At 38.7% G+C, this 14,750-nt stretch overlaps 1 protein-coding gene across 2 annotated transcripts; it reads right to left on the reverse strand.

The window, feature by feature from the left end:
- Positions 1 to 260: 260 nt before the first annotated feature.
- On the reverse strand, positions 261 to 14,069 carry LOC129638684 (ER membrane protein complex subunit 5). Of its 2 annotated transcripts, XM_055563274.1 has the most exons (5): positions 13,719 to 14,069; positions 12,392 to 12,493; positions 9,591 to 9,643; positions 6,774 to 6,877; positions 261 to 5,171 (listed from the first exon to the last, which is right to left on the reverse strand). In XM_055563274.1, exons 1-5 carry the CDS (start codon positions 13,795 to 13,797, stop codon positions 5,012 to 5,014), a joined length of 498 nt encoding a protein of 165 aa, XP_055419249.1. In that variant the 5' UTR covers positions 13,798 to 14,069; the 3' UTR covers positions 261 to 5,011. The 2 variants fall into 2 exon arrangements, with proteins under 2 accessions (XP_055419249.1, XP_055419250.1); XM_055563275.1 differs by lacking the exon at positions 12,392 to 12,493 and having other exon boundaries at positions 13,719 to 14,067.
- Positions 14,070 to 14,750: the final 681 nt, after the last annotated feature.

A 14,750-nucleotide genomic window follows, 5' to 3' on the forward strand; every position in this document is an offset into this window, starting at 1 on the left:
TGAAAATGTATAACAACTTAAAGTAATTAAAAGACTGGTAAGTTTTGGAAAAGTCTGTCAAGTTCAGAAACAAATCTAAATATATATGGAAACAATATACAAGGGATGGTTTTTCAAATCAATGTGGAAAAAGTCAATAAATAGGATTGGGACAACCAGATAGCTATTTAGAAGAGAAAAATGTTGAATCCTTAGTTCACTCTTTACACCTAAATTCCAACGAATCAAAGATTTAAAAGTTTAAAAAAAAAACTTAAAAATACTGAAAAAATACATTAAATTTATTCTTAAATGTAAAGGCCTTTCTAAAGCAAGGCACAAATCCCAGAAGCCATAAAGACTGGTAAGTTTAACTACATAAATAAATAAAACTCAGGAAAATATTATTAAACATAAGACAATAGACCAATTTTCTTAGCATACAAAGAGCTCATACAAACTAATAAAAACAAATCGAATCGAAAACAGAACATGACCACACAGTTCACAGAAAATGAAATATAAGTAACCAATAAACATGAAAATGTGTTCCATCTCCTTCATTAAAATGCATTAGAACTTCATTAAGATGCAAAGTACCATTTATTCACTTTCAGATGATCAAATTTTAAAAGCTGAGTGCCCAATATTGGTAAGGGCCTCATAAATAATTATTCTTATACATTATATGTGGAAGTATAATTAGGCAGATTTCTGGAGATCAGTTTGGCAATACCTACTGACCTGAAAATGAAAACTATCCTTTGACCCAGCAATTCTATTACTAGGAATTAACCTTGTTAGGTTAAACTCATTATACGTACAAGTAAATTCATCACAATATGGTTTATCAACAGTAAAATACTGCCAACAACCTGGAAGTCTATATGTTTTAACATTTATAACACAATATATAGTAGAATACCACACAGTCATTAAAAAGAATGAGGTATTTCTATATATACAGATACAGAAAGATCTTATAAGACACAGCAAAAAAAAAGCAAGGTACAGAGAGTGTATACAGTCTGATTCCATTAATGTAAAAACTTTTTATGTATACACTTGCTGGCAAATTATTTTTTTCCTGAAAGAATATACAAGACACTTAAAGCTAGTTACCTCTGGAGAGAGGTTATTAGGAGCAGGAAGAAAGGGAGCAAGTTTTAATCTCATACCTTTCTGTACCATCTGATTTTTTTGCCATGTGCATATATTCCTTTTCTTTTCAAAAGAACACTTGATTAGTAGGTTATTTTGAGATATTCCTATGTAGATTTGAATACTAATAGTGCTATCTTTCAAACTACTGCAGACAAGTGCCATGCTTTTAGAATCAGAAATTCCTCTTGGATTAAACTTTAGATTTGCCCCTTGATGCTTCAATCATAATGATTTCCTATTAAGTATAAATTGCCATTTCTGTAATAGCAGTTTGGCTATATAACAAATTTGTGCTGGAATGATTAGACACTGCTGCTTGAAGACCAATATTCTTGTACTCCAAAGGGTATTTGATAATTCATAAATACAAATATAAATGAGATTACACATTCTATTTCAACTCTAAAAGAGCATAAAATTGCAGTAAGACTTTACATGTATAATGAAAAGTAAAGTATCCATTGAATTTAGTAAAAGCATCACACTGGAAAAAATACAGTTGTTAAAATTAAATCTTACATTTTTCTGGGGACAGAGAAGCAGAAGAAAATGAGATTAAAAGTAAAACATACAAACAAACAAACAAAACAACAAAAAAAACCACTACCAAAAACAGGGTGAGACAATCATTTATTTATTGGACAGGGCAAGATCATTTAAAGAGAGGAAACATATCCAAAAGAATGTGTTTAGCTTGGTGTTACAGGCATTGATGCTCACAACAAACAACACTACTCAATACATCATGGAAACAGGCCACATACAACCGGGGGATGCTGTCATGCCACTCAAAAATAAGCCACAATGCTCAGGAAACAATCATTAGGGAGTTACAGAGCTTCACAGCCTCCAATTCGCCGACCTGCATTTTCTGCAGCTGGGCCACTAGGCCATAGCATTCGGCTGCTTCCCTGATTAAGTGAGCCTTCCTATATTCTAGAGAGCCTTCAACAACACACACTTCTGAATGTCACTGAAATCATAGTCAGCTGCAGGCTTAATCTGCTCACATCACTACATTTTGGGCTACCTTAGTACTGCCTCATAGCATTACAAAAAACTTCCAAACTTAATCCATTTAGCACTGTTATGATGCATCCAAATCACCCCAATCCTATGGTACATACTTTAAAAAGAGAGCATAAATTCACTGGAGGAAATTAAAAATTTGGGAAACTCACCTGACCAGAGGTATACAAACTCCTAGCAAAATTAGACATGACTGAAGTCTGCTATGTCAATTACTTGCCATATTATTTGGCATCATTTTTAGCAAGACTGTCCTGAGCAGGCAAAGATTTCAATATCCATTCTAGAGACTAGACAAACAATTATATTAACACATCATGAATGCTTGGTTCTGAGAAAAAACCTATTCAGCATCCGAATGACTGAGAAACCTATTAGGAATCTGACCTTGCCTCCTTACATCTACTGATTCTTACCAACCACCTCCTTTCAGAGAATTCACAGTTCTTAACATGAGAAGTTCTCACTCCACATAGAACTAAACAATATTTGGGAAGCCAGCCATGAAAGATCAGATACTATGGGAATCCAATCATATTAAATGACCAGAAGAAACAAACCTGTACAGACAGAAAGATTAGTTGCTCAGGGTTGGGAGGCATTGGGAGGGAAGGACAGGTGACTACTAAAGGGTACAGGGTTTCTTTCCAGGGTGACAGCAACAATTCTCAAATTGACTGTGACCATGTTTGCATGACTTTGTGAATATATTATAAAACCACTGAATTGTACCCTTTAGATGGGTGAATAGTAAGGTATGTGATTTATATCTTAATAAATTTATTATAAAAACATACTAGGAAAGGAAGACAGGCCTCAAAAGAGAAGAAAACAAGAGGATCTTGCAAATCAAGTCATACCTGAGGAAATGGTAGACAGGCATGATGGAAGGAGCTTGTTTCTCGTACACTACTTTGATTTATACGACCACTTTAACTCCTGACTTCACATTTTAAACTCATTTCTGAATTATTTTAGATTTCTAACTTTGTTCTCCTTAGAGAGCAGAGTCAGTGTTCCACAGATAGATTGGGTTAGCAAAACAAAACTAAACAATGATTAAAAGGTTAGCAAAACAAAACTAAACAATGATTAAAAACCCAATGACAAAATAATCTTGTACTTTGGGCTGTGTGTTACCAGGCAGAAGAGCTGAGGTTCACTACTAGCAGAAAAAAAGCCATCAACGATAAGGGCATCTTATGATTCTTGCCTAAAGCACATTTCCTTTTTAAATTTAAATTCCCTTTACACCTATACAATTCAACAAATGCAACGTTCTCTACCAAGAAATGTTAAGCTTCCAGCAGATCAGAGCTAGCCAAATTTCCCTAAAATTGCTATTTCTAAAAAAATTCTAGTCTGTACCCTCATCCTCACCTTCAGCAACATACAATGAAGACAGAAAACTCCAAGTCTGCTACAAATTGGAAGCTACGACCTTAATTTTTAAATTAAAAGATATTAGTTCCAAATATTTAGAACATATTTGGCCCAATTCTGTTGAAATCTACCTTTAATAAGGTTTCCTTTATTCTTACTAATTCACTGCTGCTAAGTCGCTTCAGTCGTGTCCAACTCTGTGCGACCCCATAGACAGCAGCCCACCAGACTCCTCTGTCCATGGGATTCTCCAGGCAAGAACACTGGAGTGGGTTGCCATTTCCTCCTCCAATGCGTGAAAGTGAAAAGTCAAAGAGAAGTCGCTCAGTCGTGTCTGACTCCTAGTGACCCCATGGACTGCAGCCCACCAGGCTCCTCTGTCCATGGGATTCTCCAGGCAAGAACACTGGAGTGGGTTGCCATTTCCTCCTCCAATGCATGCAAGTGAAAAGTCAAAGTGAAGTCACTCAGTCGTGTCCAACTCCTAGCAACCCCATGGACTGCAGCCCACCAGGCTCCTCCGTCCATGGGATTTTCCAGGCAAGAGTACTGGAGTGGGGTGCCATTGCCTTCTCCAACTAATTCACAAGTTTATTATGCAATAAAATAACAGAGGCTTCAAATAAGTTAAACTGGTTAGTAACAACTAATCAGTTTTCTTCAGTGATTACTGTTCTTCTACATAGGCAGGATAATTAATTCACGGATGGTCTTTCTGGTCTATCTTCAACTATTCTTACGCTACATAATCAATTAGGGACATTGTTTTACAGATATATGAAGAGAACACAGGTAGCTTTACGTAAGTTGAGTTTGTTAAATCTATTTGTTATGATGGGATTTCTGACACAAAAATTGCTCACTGCACACTGAACCCCAGAGAAGTGATGAAACAAGACAGCTGATGTTAGGAGGTATATGGGAGTGGGGTAGGGTGAGAAGTCATGGATAAATTAAAAACTGGCAAGTATCTGCTGAGGCAGAGCCACTTTTTAGGGGGCATAAGAAAAACTGATAAGTCACCATTTTGGTCTCTTTAGAGAAATCCATTTGTTGTTAAGAACTTAAGACCATTTACTACCATTCATGCTGCAAAATGCAGTAGTCACACTATTTCCAAAAGGATCCTAAAAACTGTAGTGCAAAAGAAATCTAAGAAAATAAATAATTACAAAACCATCAACATTTTTCAAAGAAATGTGCTCAAAACAGTGACTTTTACAAAAAATGTGAATTTGTTTTAAATGAAAAAGAATTCTATGAAAGATCAAAGACTCATTTCACAGATAACTTATACTGCATTAATGACTTGATTAACAGTGTACAAATAAGGGTTGTAGACTTTTTTAATTAGGTCTGAGCGATCAATATAAATACTGATGGGGGAGTGTTTTGTATCCCAAACTCCAATATTCCAGCTTTGTGTCCTGTCCTGTTATTATAATTTGTAAAAATCTTAACGACGCAGTGACTCAAGTTTTCGTAACTTCAATGATGTGTTAGAGGACAATGCATCTTGGTTTGAAGAATTTGTTGTATCCGAAGGCCGGAACAGTACTCGACCACGATGATTAAATACATAAAATGATGGGTGATTCCTTAGTGTGTCAAATGTCCTTAAAAAAAGAAAAGCATCAATTTTAGATAAACCTTGATAAAAGCCTATTTGAAAATAAGTAGGCTTCTAATACATTATGAATTTGCTATGGGTTGTATTTTGAACTAAGTTTAAATCCATAAAATTAGACTATAATTGGTAATCATACTGTATTCACTTTTTTCCTGTACAAGGAAAATAAGAAACCCGGAAAAGCAACATAATACCCTTGAAAATTTTTCATTCAGGCATTCCTTCCAGGATATCTATGAAAACAAATAATCACTCAACTTTAATCACCTCTGTGAATCTACCACTAGCCCATGCTAGATAGTCCTTAAAAAAAAAGTACATAGATTGTACCTTTGATTATTCTCACCTGATGTTTTCCAAGAATCAAGTACAATGAAAGATTCCTTTCGGCCCTTCTGTACCTGCTGTTGTCCAAACCTGTATATTCTGCTGCCATGTACTAAATTCATATACTTTGCTACCACCTACTTAATGCCATTCTGTTTTACTGCTTTCTTTCTTGGCCCCTCGCCTGTGATTCCTGGTAGACTCTTTGTAAGAACAGTAGTGGGTGGTGATAGTGGAGTATCCTTTTCTTCTTTCCAGCGAGATATATGTAGTCTAAAAAAAGTTCACAAACACTGAAGTGTACAGCTTTTGGTGTTGATTTGTTTTTAAATATTAATTTCCTGGAAGGAAAGAGAACTCTTCTTTTGATAAAAACTCAAATCTCAAAGTCAGCCCACCTAAAAATCCAAGCATACCCCCACATAAAAGGGAAGCCTGACATGTGACTATATGAAATGTAAATTTAAAAGTAAAAGTAGAAAGGGAGTGAATTTCCTGTAACACATAAATGTGTACTGTGAATTCTTCTAAGGAAGTACTGTGTTAAAATTTCTAGGATCAAGAAGGTGGGTAAAGTCCAGAGATTAAATTGAACAAAGCTAAAGGATGATTCTATGAAAGTAAGCAATACAGAAAAGTAAAGCAAGCAAAGCTCATGAAAATAGCTTAGAAGTAGTATAGGAGGAAAAAACAAAGCAGAATAACAAATATACTTTAGTCCGAGGACAGAAAAGGGCCTGAGAGCAGAGTTTATGTCACAGACTAGGTTCAAAGGATAGAGGAAACAGAAAACCCCTTAATCTTCCAAAGACTAAGCTGGGACAAGAGGATAAAAAGCGGAAAAAGGGAGGGAAGGAGGGCAAGGGAAGGAAAAGAGAAAGGAGACAGGGAAGCAAAGTGGTGAGGGGTGGAGGAGGGGGTAGAGGAGAGGGAAGAAGGCAAGGAAAGAAGGAAAACATTCCTGAGGGAATATCTTCCTTATATATCTATTTTCATCCATCTATCCAACCAACAAACAAGTAATTTTAAGCAACCATAATATAACATCTTATTCTAATGTCAACAGTCTGTCATTCAACTTCCATTTTTCCTGTCAAATCAAACACTGACTCAATTTTTTTACCTCATTACTCATACAAACTGCATGATCAAAATGTAAAAACAAAACCAACTTTTACGTACCAGAAAACATAATTTTAAACTATGTAAATGAAGCAAAACCCCCATGAAATTAAATGTCTATGAAAAGGAAAAGACTTACTTATTTTTTAGTTCTGAAGTGGCATCCATGTCTTTAAACTCCCCTGCAATATGAACTATACCGTAACAGGTAACTGCAAAGGCCAGAAGTGTCTGAAGAACTATCTGTGAGTATAAAGATTAAGATTACTCAACAACAAACAAATATTATGAAAATTTACAATTTTCTCTCCGTTTCTAGCCTCTATCAGGTATTTCTCCCAGATGCTATCAAGCAGTCAATTCTCACTTTAAATGATTTGGACTCAAACACAATAGTATCTTCTATAAGTTCTGTGGATCAGCTGCAATAACACATCTGGGTTTTGCTCAAATAGCAAAACAGGTACTGGGCCATTCAGAACTCAGTTATCAACTATGACCAACTTCTAAGAGCAACTATAAATGTTTTAATGTATTAGTGTTAAATAACACAGAGTATTAAAAACAAAAACACCCCTTACCCACTGCTGCTGCTGCATCACTTCAGTCGTGTCCAACTCTGGGACCCCATAGACAGCAGCCCACCAGGCTCCCCCGTCCCTGGGATTCTCCAGGCAAGAACACTGGAGTGGGTTGCCATTTCCTTCTCCAGTGCATGAAAGTGAAAAGTGAAAGTGAAGTCGCTCAGTCGTGTCCAACTCTTCGAGACCCCATGGACTGCAGCCTACCAGGCTCCTCTGTCCAAGGGATTTTCCAGACAAGAGTACTGGAGTGGGGTGCCATTGCCTTCTCCGCCCTTACCCACTACCCAGCTTAAAAAAGAGAACATTACCAGTCCCTTTCAAGGCCCAGGTATCCCTCTCCAATTATATCCCTCACCCTCCCTGCCAGTTAACTATTGGCCCCAATTGTGTATTAATCAGTTCCTTGCTTTTATTTATTTTACCAGCTCTATGTGTACGTCTAAAACATACATTGCTTACTTTTTCCCATTTGAGCTTTTTTTTCTTTTGGTGAGATTCCTCCCTATTGTGGTATATAGTTATCATAGTCCATTCATTTTCACTGTATTTCATTACATGAAATTCCCACAATTTATCCATCCACTGTTGATAGCTATGTGGGCTATTTCCTGTCTGTAACTTTTACAAAGTCAGGATGGATATCTTTGTGTATGTCTCCTAACACAAGGGAATGCAATCACTGGCGTGAGAGTATACACAAATTCAACTTTATTAGGTAATACCAAACTGCTTTCCAAAAAGGTTGTGCAAGCATGTAAGCAAAAATTTGCAGTGTTTGATATTAACCAACATGAGATTACAGGCATATTTTATTTTCCTGATTGGAATTACCTGTATTTTTCAAATTTTTCCATTTGTAAACAGAAGAAAGTTATTTTAAACAGATAGAAATGAGTGCATATACACATGTGCATGTGTATGTATGTGTGTATGCATCTACCACAAAAACAAAGGTAACAGAAGAATGAGTTAATAATCACATTTACCATATTTTGAATTACAGACAATTAAAGTCAAAATTAGCCACAAGCTATTACTTTAATTTTCTAAATCAAAATCTAATGTCATATGTTGTGCTGGTTTACATCCCCATCATCAGTGTACCAAGACCTATTTCATACAATGCAATCACAGACACCATTAACAAGGATGTGGTAGCTCTGAGCTGTCGTGAAAATATGTCAAGATGAATCAATAAAAATTCTGTGTGTTTTGGTTACATAAAACTATATACACACAAACAAAGACAATGTTGTTTATGCATAGAAGAAAACTAAACTACTGATACACTCCAAACTGTTGGGAACAGAAGGAGAATTGTGAGCATGGGGTCAGTATTTTTTTAATATATGGAGTCAATTTTATTTTTGACACTGTTTGATTCTACAAAGAACTTACTACTTTTGTACTTTAAAAATCCAAGAAAGATAAAAAAAGTTGGGGGAAGGATTCCCTGGCAGTACAGTGGTTAGGACTTTGCACTTCCACTGCAGAAGGCATGGGTTTGATCCCTGGTCAGGGAACTAAGATCCTCTCAAGCCACAAAGCACAGCCAAAAAAAAAAAAAAAAAATCCAGTAAAGATAAAAAACTGTGAGTGAAGTTCACATATTATTGCAACTTTAAAAAAAGAAGCACTTCCTATTTTTTTAATCTTTATCACCTCTGTGTATGCCCCTAAACAATGTTTTGTTAGGTTTACTTGTTTTTAAACTTTATGTATAAAAGAAACTTTTCTAAAAAAAATAAGATTTTTAAAAAGGGGGGGACTTCCCTGGTGGTCCAATGCTTAAGACTCCATGCTTCCACTGCAGGGGACACAGGTTCAATCCCTGGTCAGGGAACTAAGATTCTGCATGGCTCAAGGTGCAGCCAAAAAAGATAAAGTCAAATAATCAACTTGTTAAGTTCATCTCAGACTATGGACAGAGCAACTTCTAGAAAGACTATTTAAACTAAGTTCTAGGGACTTCCCCCATGGTCCAGTGTTCAGCACTCCACAATTCCATTCCAGGGGCCTGGTTTCATCCATGGTTGGGAAACTAAGATCCCATAGGCTGCGCGGCACAGCCAAAAAATTAATAAACTAAGTTCTAGAAACCAAACAGAAATATTTTGTTTCTACATCTTTGGGCTTTATAATCAGTGACAAAAAGTATATAACAGATGTTATTTCATGTCTGGAAAATTAAGAGAATAAAAAACAAAAAATTTTTTAAAATACATTTTAAGCTATGTGGCTAATTTTTAAACTGTATATAAATATATATTTTTATTGAAGTATAGCTGATTTACAATGTTGTGTTAGTTTCAGGTATACAACAAAGTGATTTGGTTATATATATTTCAATGGAATATAAATGACCAACTTACATCTATTGGCAGTGATTCATCTTCCTTTTCTGTTAATCGCATATAAGAACGATCTATAAACCAGAAGCACACCATTAAGGAAACTGTAGCCCATTTTTCTTAAAATGCAAGCAAATCAATATACCAAAGAAGCAACTAACATATGCTAAAACAAACAATGCTAATCCTGGATTCCTCAAAAACCTCTATCTTCTAAGGCAGTCAGTCTGATCTTGAACTATTTTATTCCCATCATGACCTGCTTTCTCATCCTATAAAACAGAAGAGTGAAAAGTGAGCAAACTAAGGAAGAAATACCTAAACAACTTTTCTTTCATTATTACAGGAAAACTAGAATTCTCTTAAATTCTTTCACTAACTGATCAAAGAAATTACAATTATTTAAAAACTAAGTCTACAGAAAAATCTCAACTCTAAAATAGCACTACCATTACATAATATGGACAAAGTAATATTGCTATGGAAATGTTTTTCTCAAGAGAATATCCTGGGGCAGCGTTGGAATAGGAGTAATTCCTGTACATCAATTTCTGCTTCTATGATTTAATTCTGCTACTGCCTTAGCCTCAGGAGGCAGCAGGGTATGAAGGAAAAGGATCAAGGTTTGGAAGTTGAAAAGCCTGGATCATAACACCAGCTCTTCAGTTTATCATAATCTCATTCAATGTGAAAGACACTCTCGTGGACTATAACATGTATCTCAATCTCAGAATGTTAAAATGTAGGAGGGAGAGGGGGAATGTGCCTGAGAATATAGTATCCTTTCACTGCCTAGATTTCTGCATCAGTAAAATGGGAATAATATGAGAATCAAAGGAGATACAGGATAGGCGCTCTGCCAAAATAAAGTTCATCACGGCAAAGATGAGCATGCCACAGCACCATAGGGTGCTACCTGCTGCTACAATCTGACAAGATACAATTAGCCTCAATGGTAATAATGGTCTCTTTCCAACAAGAGCATATTGTAAAGAGGTCCTACTGCAGTGATAAATGCCACAAGGCATTATCATCTCACATAAAAACACAAAATCCCAATTCTAGAGGAACCTAGCAGTCTCTACTTAATTTAATATGTGTTGTGCTTAATTGCTCAGTTGTCTTAGACTCTTTGTGACCCTATGGACTACTGCCCGCCAGGATCCTCTGCCCTTAGGGATTCTCCAGGCAAGAATACTGGAGTGGATTGCCATGCCCTCCTCCAGGGGACCTTCCCAACCCAGGGATCAAAGCCAGGTCTCCTGAACTGCAGGTGGATTCTTTACCAACTGAGCCACCAAGGAAGCCCTCTACTTAATATAACATGCTTAAAAACTCAAATTGTGAGTAAGCATGCACTCACTGATTCTTAAAAGAGAATGTGTTTAACAGAGACATTTCTGAAGTTTTATGTCATAAGTTTCATCACAAGCCAGGTGTAAAAGAAAAATTAAACCAATGCCAAAGTAGATTTTGGCTAACTTCCTACTGTCCAATTCCCAGCTACCTTTCTTTGCTTGAAGCCTAATCTGACTCTAACCCTACCTTAGTAGGACATTCCCTCATCTGTAAAACAAAAGGGTTGGACTTCTGTCACCTGTCTCTTTGCTCTAGGACTGTAATATTTTACAGCTGAAGTCTATAGTAGAAAATGACACAGTACCACTGTATCCTAATCTCTTCTAGGGCAGCATTTCTCAAATGAATGTGCATACAATCACCTGGGGATCTTATTAAAATGTAGATTCGGATTCCACAGATCTGAGGCGGGGTCTGAGTTTCTGCATTTCTGACAAGGTCCCAGATGATTTCCGAGATGTTGTTCTATTGACCACACTTGATCAGCAAGGCTCTAGGTACCTCTTAACCCCTTCTCCCACCTCCAAAAAAAAACTGCTCCCATCTCCATGTATCTTTACTTTTAGCATCTATATCATTTTATGGTGACTGCTGCTTGAATCACTTGTTTCTCCATTTGACTCTGAACTCCCTCAGGACATCACTGCACCTTCTAGCACCTAAGCACATTGCAATTTCAACCAATTACTCAAGACTGAATTTTACCAAGCAATGTAGCACACAGGCTCTAGAATCAAACTGTTTGTATTTGAAGCCCAGCCTCCCCATTTATCATCTTTGTAATTTTGTGCAAGTTTCCTAGCAGCATGGCTCAATTTCTTCATCTTTCAAAGGTGATAACAATAATAATATCTCTTCTTGCCTGGAAAATCCCATGGACGGAGAAGCCTGGTAGGCTACAGTCCACAGGGTCGCAAAGAGTCGGACACGACTGAGCAACTTCACTTCACTTCACTTCACTTCACTTCACAGGGATTTTGGAAGGACTGAATTACACAATACACATAAAGTGCTTAGTTCAGTGCCTAGCACACGGTAAGCTATTATTATTGTCATCACTAAAGACAGGAGTTTTGCACAAACTGTCACAGAGAAAGGAGCCAGGGAAAACATGAGGACTAAATGTAACGTGATATCCTGGATTGATTCTTGGAATAGAAAGAAGACATTAATGGGAACACTGGTGAAATCCAAATAAAAGCTAGACCGTACTTAATAGTAATATACCAATGTCAGTTTCATAGTTGTGATATCATACCATAGTAATGGAAGATGTTACCAATGAGAGAAACTGGGTGAGAAGAATACAGTAACTATTTGCACTATCTTTGTAACCTTTCTGTAAATCTAAAATTTCAAAATAAATTTTTAAAAAATTAAAAGCTGAATTTTTGTCAAGACAAATGTTGTCATAATACATGTATCTAAAAATGTAATTTTAATAATTGGATCATTTTAATTACCGTATACATAATACATAGAACGAAAGATTTTATCTTGAAAACTGGAGCTTTGAAGGAATTCACATTTCTTTTTCCACTTTATTCCTGAAGATGGAAAGTAATCTAGCAAATAAAGGAAAAAAGTTCAACTCTGAATTTCCTCCCTTCGTTCAACAAATTTATTGAGTAACTACTGTAGGAAACATTATGCTGGGCACTGAGATTATAGCAATGAACAAAACATACATCGTCCCTGCCCTCGTGGGCTCTATAGGTTACAAAAGAGATCAGCAAACTTTTCCTGTAAAGGGCCAGATAATAAATATTTTAACCTTTGCAGGCTTTACTATCTCCGTTGCAACTATTCAACTTTGCCCTTAGAAAGCAGCCAGAAAATACCTAAACGGGCATGACTGTGTGCCAATAAAACCACTGATAGACACTGAAACGTGGATTTTATATAACTGTCATGGATCATAAAATGATATTCTTTTGCTTCCCCCCCCTCAACAAATTAAAACTCTAAAAACATTCTTAGCTCACTGCAAAAACAAGAGGGAGGCTGCATTTGACCCACATGCTAGAGTTTGCTAACCCTTGGTCTAGGAGAGACGGAAGACCTCCAAACAGATCAACCGTCTCACTGCACTGCATCCTCTGCTGGAGTCTAAGTTTCTTCTTGACAATACAATTGTATATGTACGATAAAGTACTTTTACTTTGCTTTTTTCTTAAACTTCCCAATCACTCTTTGACATAGAAAGGGCAAGAATTAAAATCCACCTCAATGAAGCATCAGAGAAGGGATATGATATGCCCAAGGTCACAGATTTAGCGGTAAAGCAAGTTTTTAAGACCAGCCCTCCAGTCTCCCAGCCCGGTGCTCTTTGCCCCATATCACAGTGCCTCCCAGAGGCAAGTGGTCACTTAACTTCTCCGTCCTCCTGGAAAACCCAGGAGTGCCCAAGACGCTGTCCACCTAGTTGTCATGGAACCATGAGCATCCGAGGTCCTCGATCTGACACTTTACCAACCCCGCGAAGGATCTGACAACACTTGTCCCAGATTCCCGGAAAGGCTCCCTTTCTGCCCACCCCGCAGCCCACCGATCCCCTCTCCCCAACATCCCCTTCCAACCCTGCTGTAACCCCAGTTGCCCCACTCTCCTCAAACTCAGAGTCCAAGCTTTCCACCGGGGAGCCCAGCACCGCTTCTCACAGTCACCCCAAACTCTAAGGTCTCAAATGACCATTTCTGGGCCACTCGGTCCGACACTCCTTCTTGGGTGCGCCCACACGCCGCCCGCAGAGTCCCGCATGGGAGCTGTCCCTGTTCCCCAGGCACTTACGCTGCGCAGCGGAAAAGGCCGCGTGGGCTAGGGCAAAGAGGCCGATGCCCACCAGCCCCTTCCATAGCGACGGCGCCATGACTCCGAAACAGCAGCCCAACAAAAGAAGCGAAGGGCGGCAGAACCGTTCCTTCCTCCACCGGCGGGTGTCCGCGCAGCGCAGAAAGATGACGTCACTGAACCCCTGGGCGCGAAGCGTCTCAGAGGTGGAAAAACAGAATAGCCGTGAGAAAGCGGAAACGGGAATGCTGGGAAGAAGGGGGAAAAGACAAGGAAAAAGGTCCAGGAATGGTGAAGAGCCGGGCCTGCGCCGCGCTGCCGCTCTCGGAGAGGCGGGGCTGCGTGGAAAGCGTAGAAGAAGAAGCGCAGGCGGATCAATGGGGAAGTGGAGACGAAGGTGCCAGCAAATGAGCGCGGGCCGCGGGGCGGGGGGGCGTGGCCTGCGGAGAGCCGGGGGCGGGGCCTATGGAGAGTTCCGGGTAGGGCAGAGGGACTTTGGACGCTGCAGGAGGTGGTTAGAGGCTGTCAGTACCAGATCCCTAAATCTTGGCCGGGGATTTTTGTGGGTTTTTTTGCTTTTTCTTCAAGCTGTGCTCTTTGTTTTCTGTCGACCTTTCTTGTACTTCAGCGTACTGGAAACTGGCACTATGGAAGGAGGCACTAGTGTGAAAGCGAGGGAGCTAGTGGGGGTGTAGAGGAAAACCACCCGGGATTTGGAGGCCCCGAACACGTGGCAAGCGGGGTACACTCAGTAAAAGTTAGTCCTCTTCTCTTTACTTGTAAGTGGTCTATGTGAAAGATTCGCACCCAAAGGGGTGTAGCACCACAGGAGTGTTTTGTCACTAAGGGGACCTATTTCACATTGTGTGTGCCTAGTCGCTCAGTCGTGTCCGACTCTTTGCGATCCCATGGACTGTAGCCCGCCAGGCTCCTCTGTCCATGGGGATTCTCCAGGTAAGAATACTGGAGTGGGTTGCCATGCCCTCTTCCGGGGTATCTTCCGACCCAGGGATTGAACCCTGGTCTCCCCCA

This window comes from Bubalus kerabau, chromosome X (assembly GCF_029407905.1).
Source record: "Bubalus kerabau isolate K-KA32 ecotype Philippines breed swamp buffalo chromosome X, PCC_UOA_SB_1v2, whole genome shotgun sequence".
Lineage (NCBI taxonomy): Eukaryota > Metazoa > Chordata > Mammalia > Artiodactyla > Bovidae > Bubalus > Bubalus kerabau.

What these genes read in the sequence shown, in the direction of transcription:
- LOC129638684 (XM_055563274.1), bottom strand. Translation starts at nt 13,797, where the DNA reads ATGGCGCCGTCGCTATGGAAGGGGCTGGTGGGCATCGGCCTCTTTGCC. An exon ending in GGCCTTTTCCGCTGCGCAGC is followed by an intron (nt 12,494 to 13,718) that starts GTAAGTGCCTGG and finishes TTTATTTGCTAG; the next exon opens with ATTACTTTCCATCTTCAGGA. An exon ending in ATGAATCACTGCCAATAGAT is followed by an intron (nt 6,878 to 9,590) that starts GTAAGTTGGTCA and finishes TTATACTCACAG; the next exon opens with ATAGTTCTTCAGACACTTCT.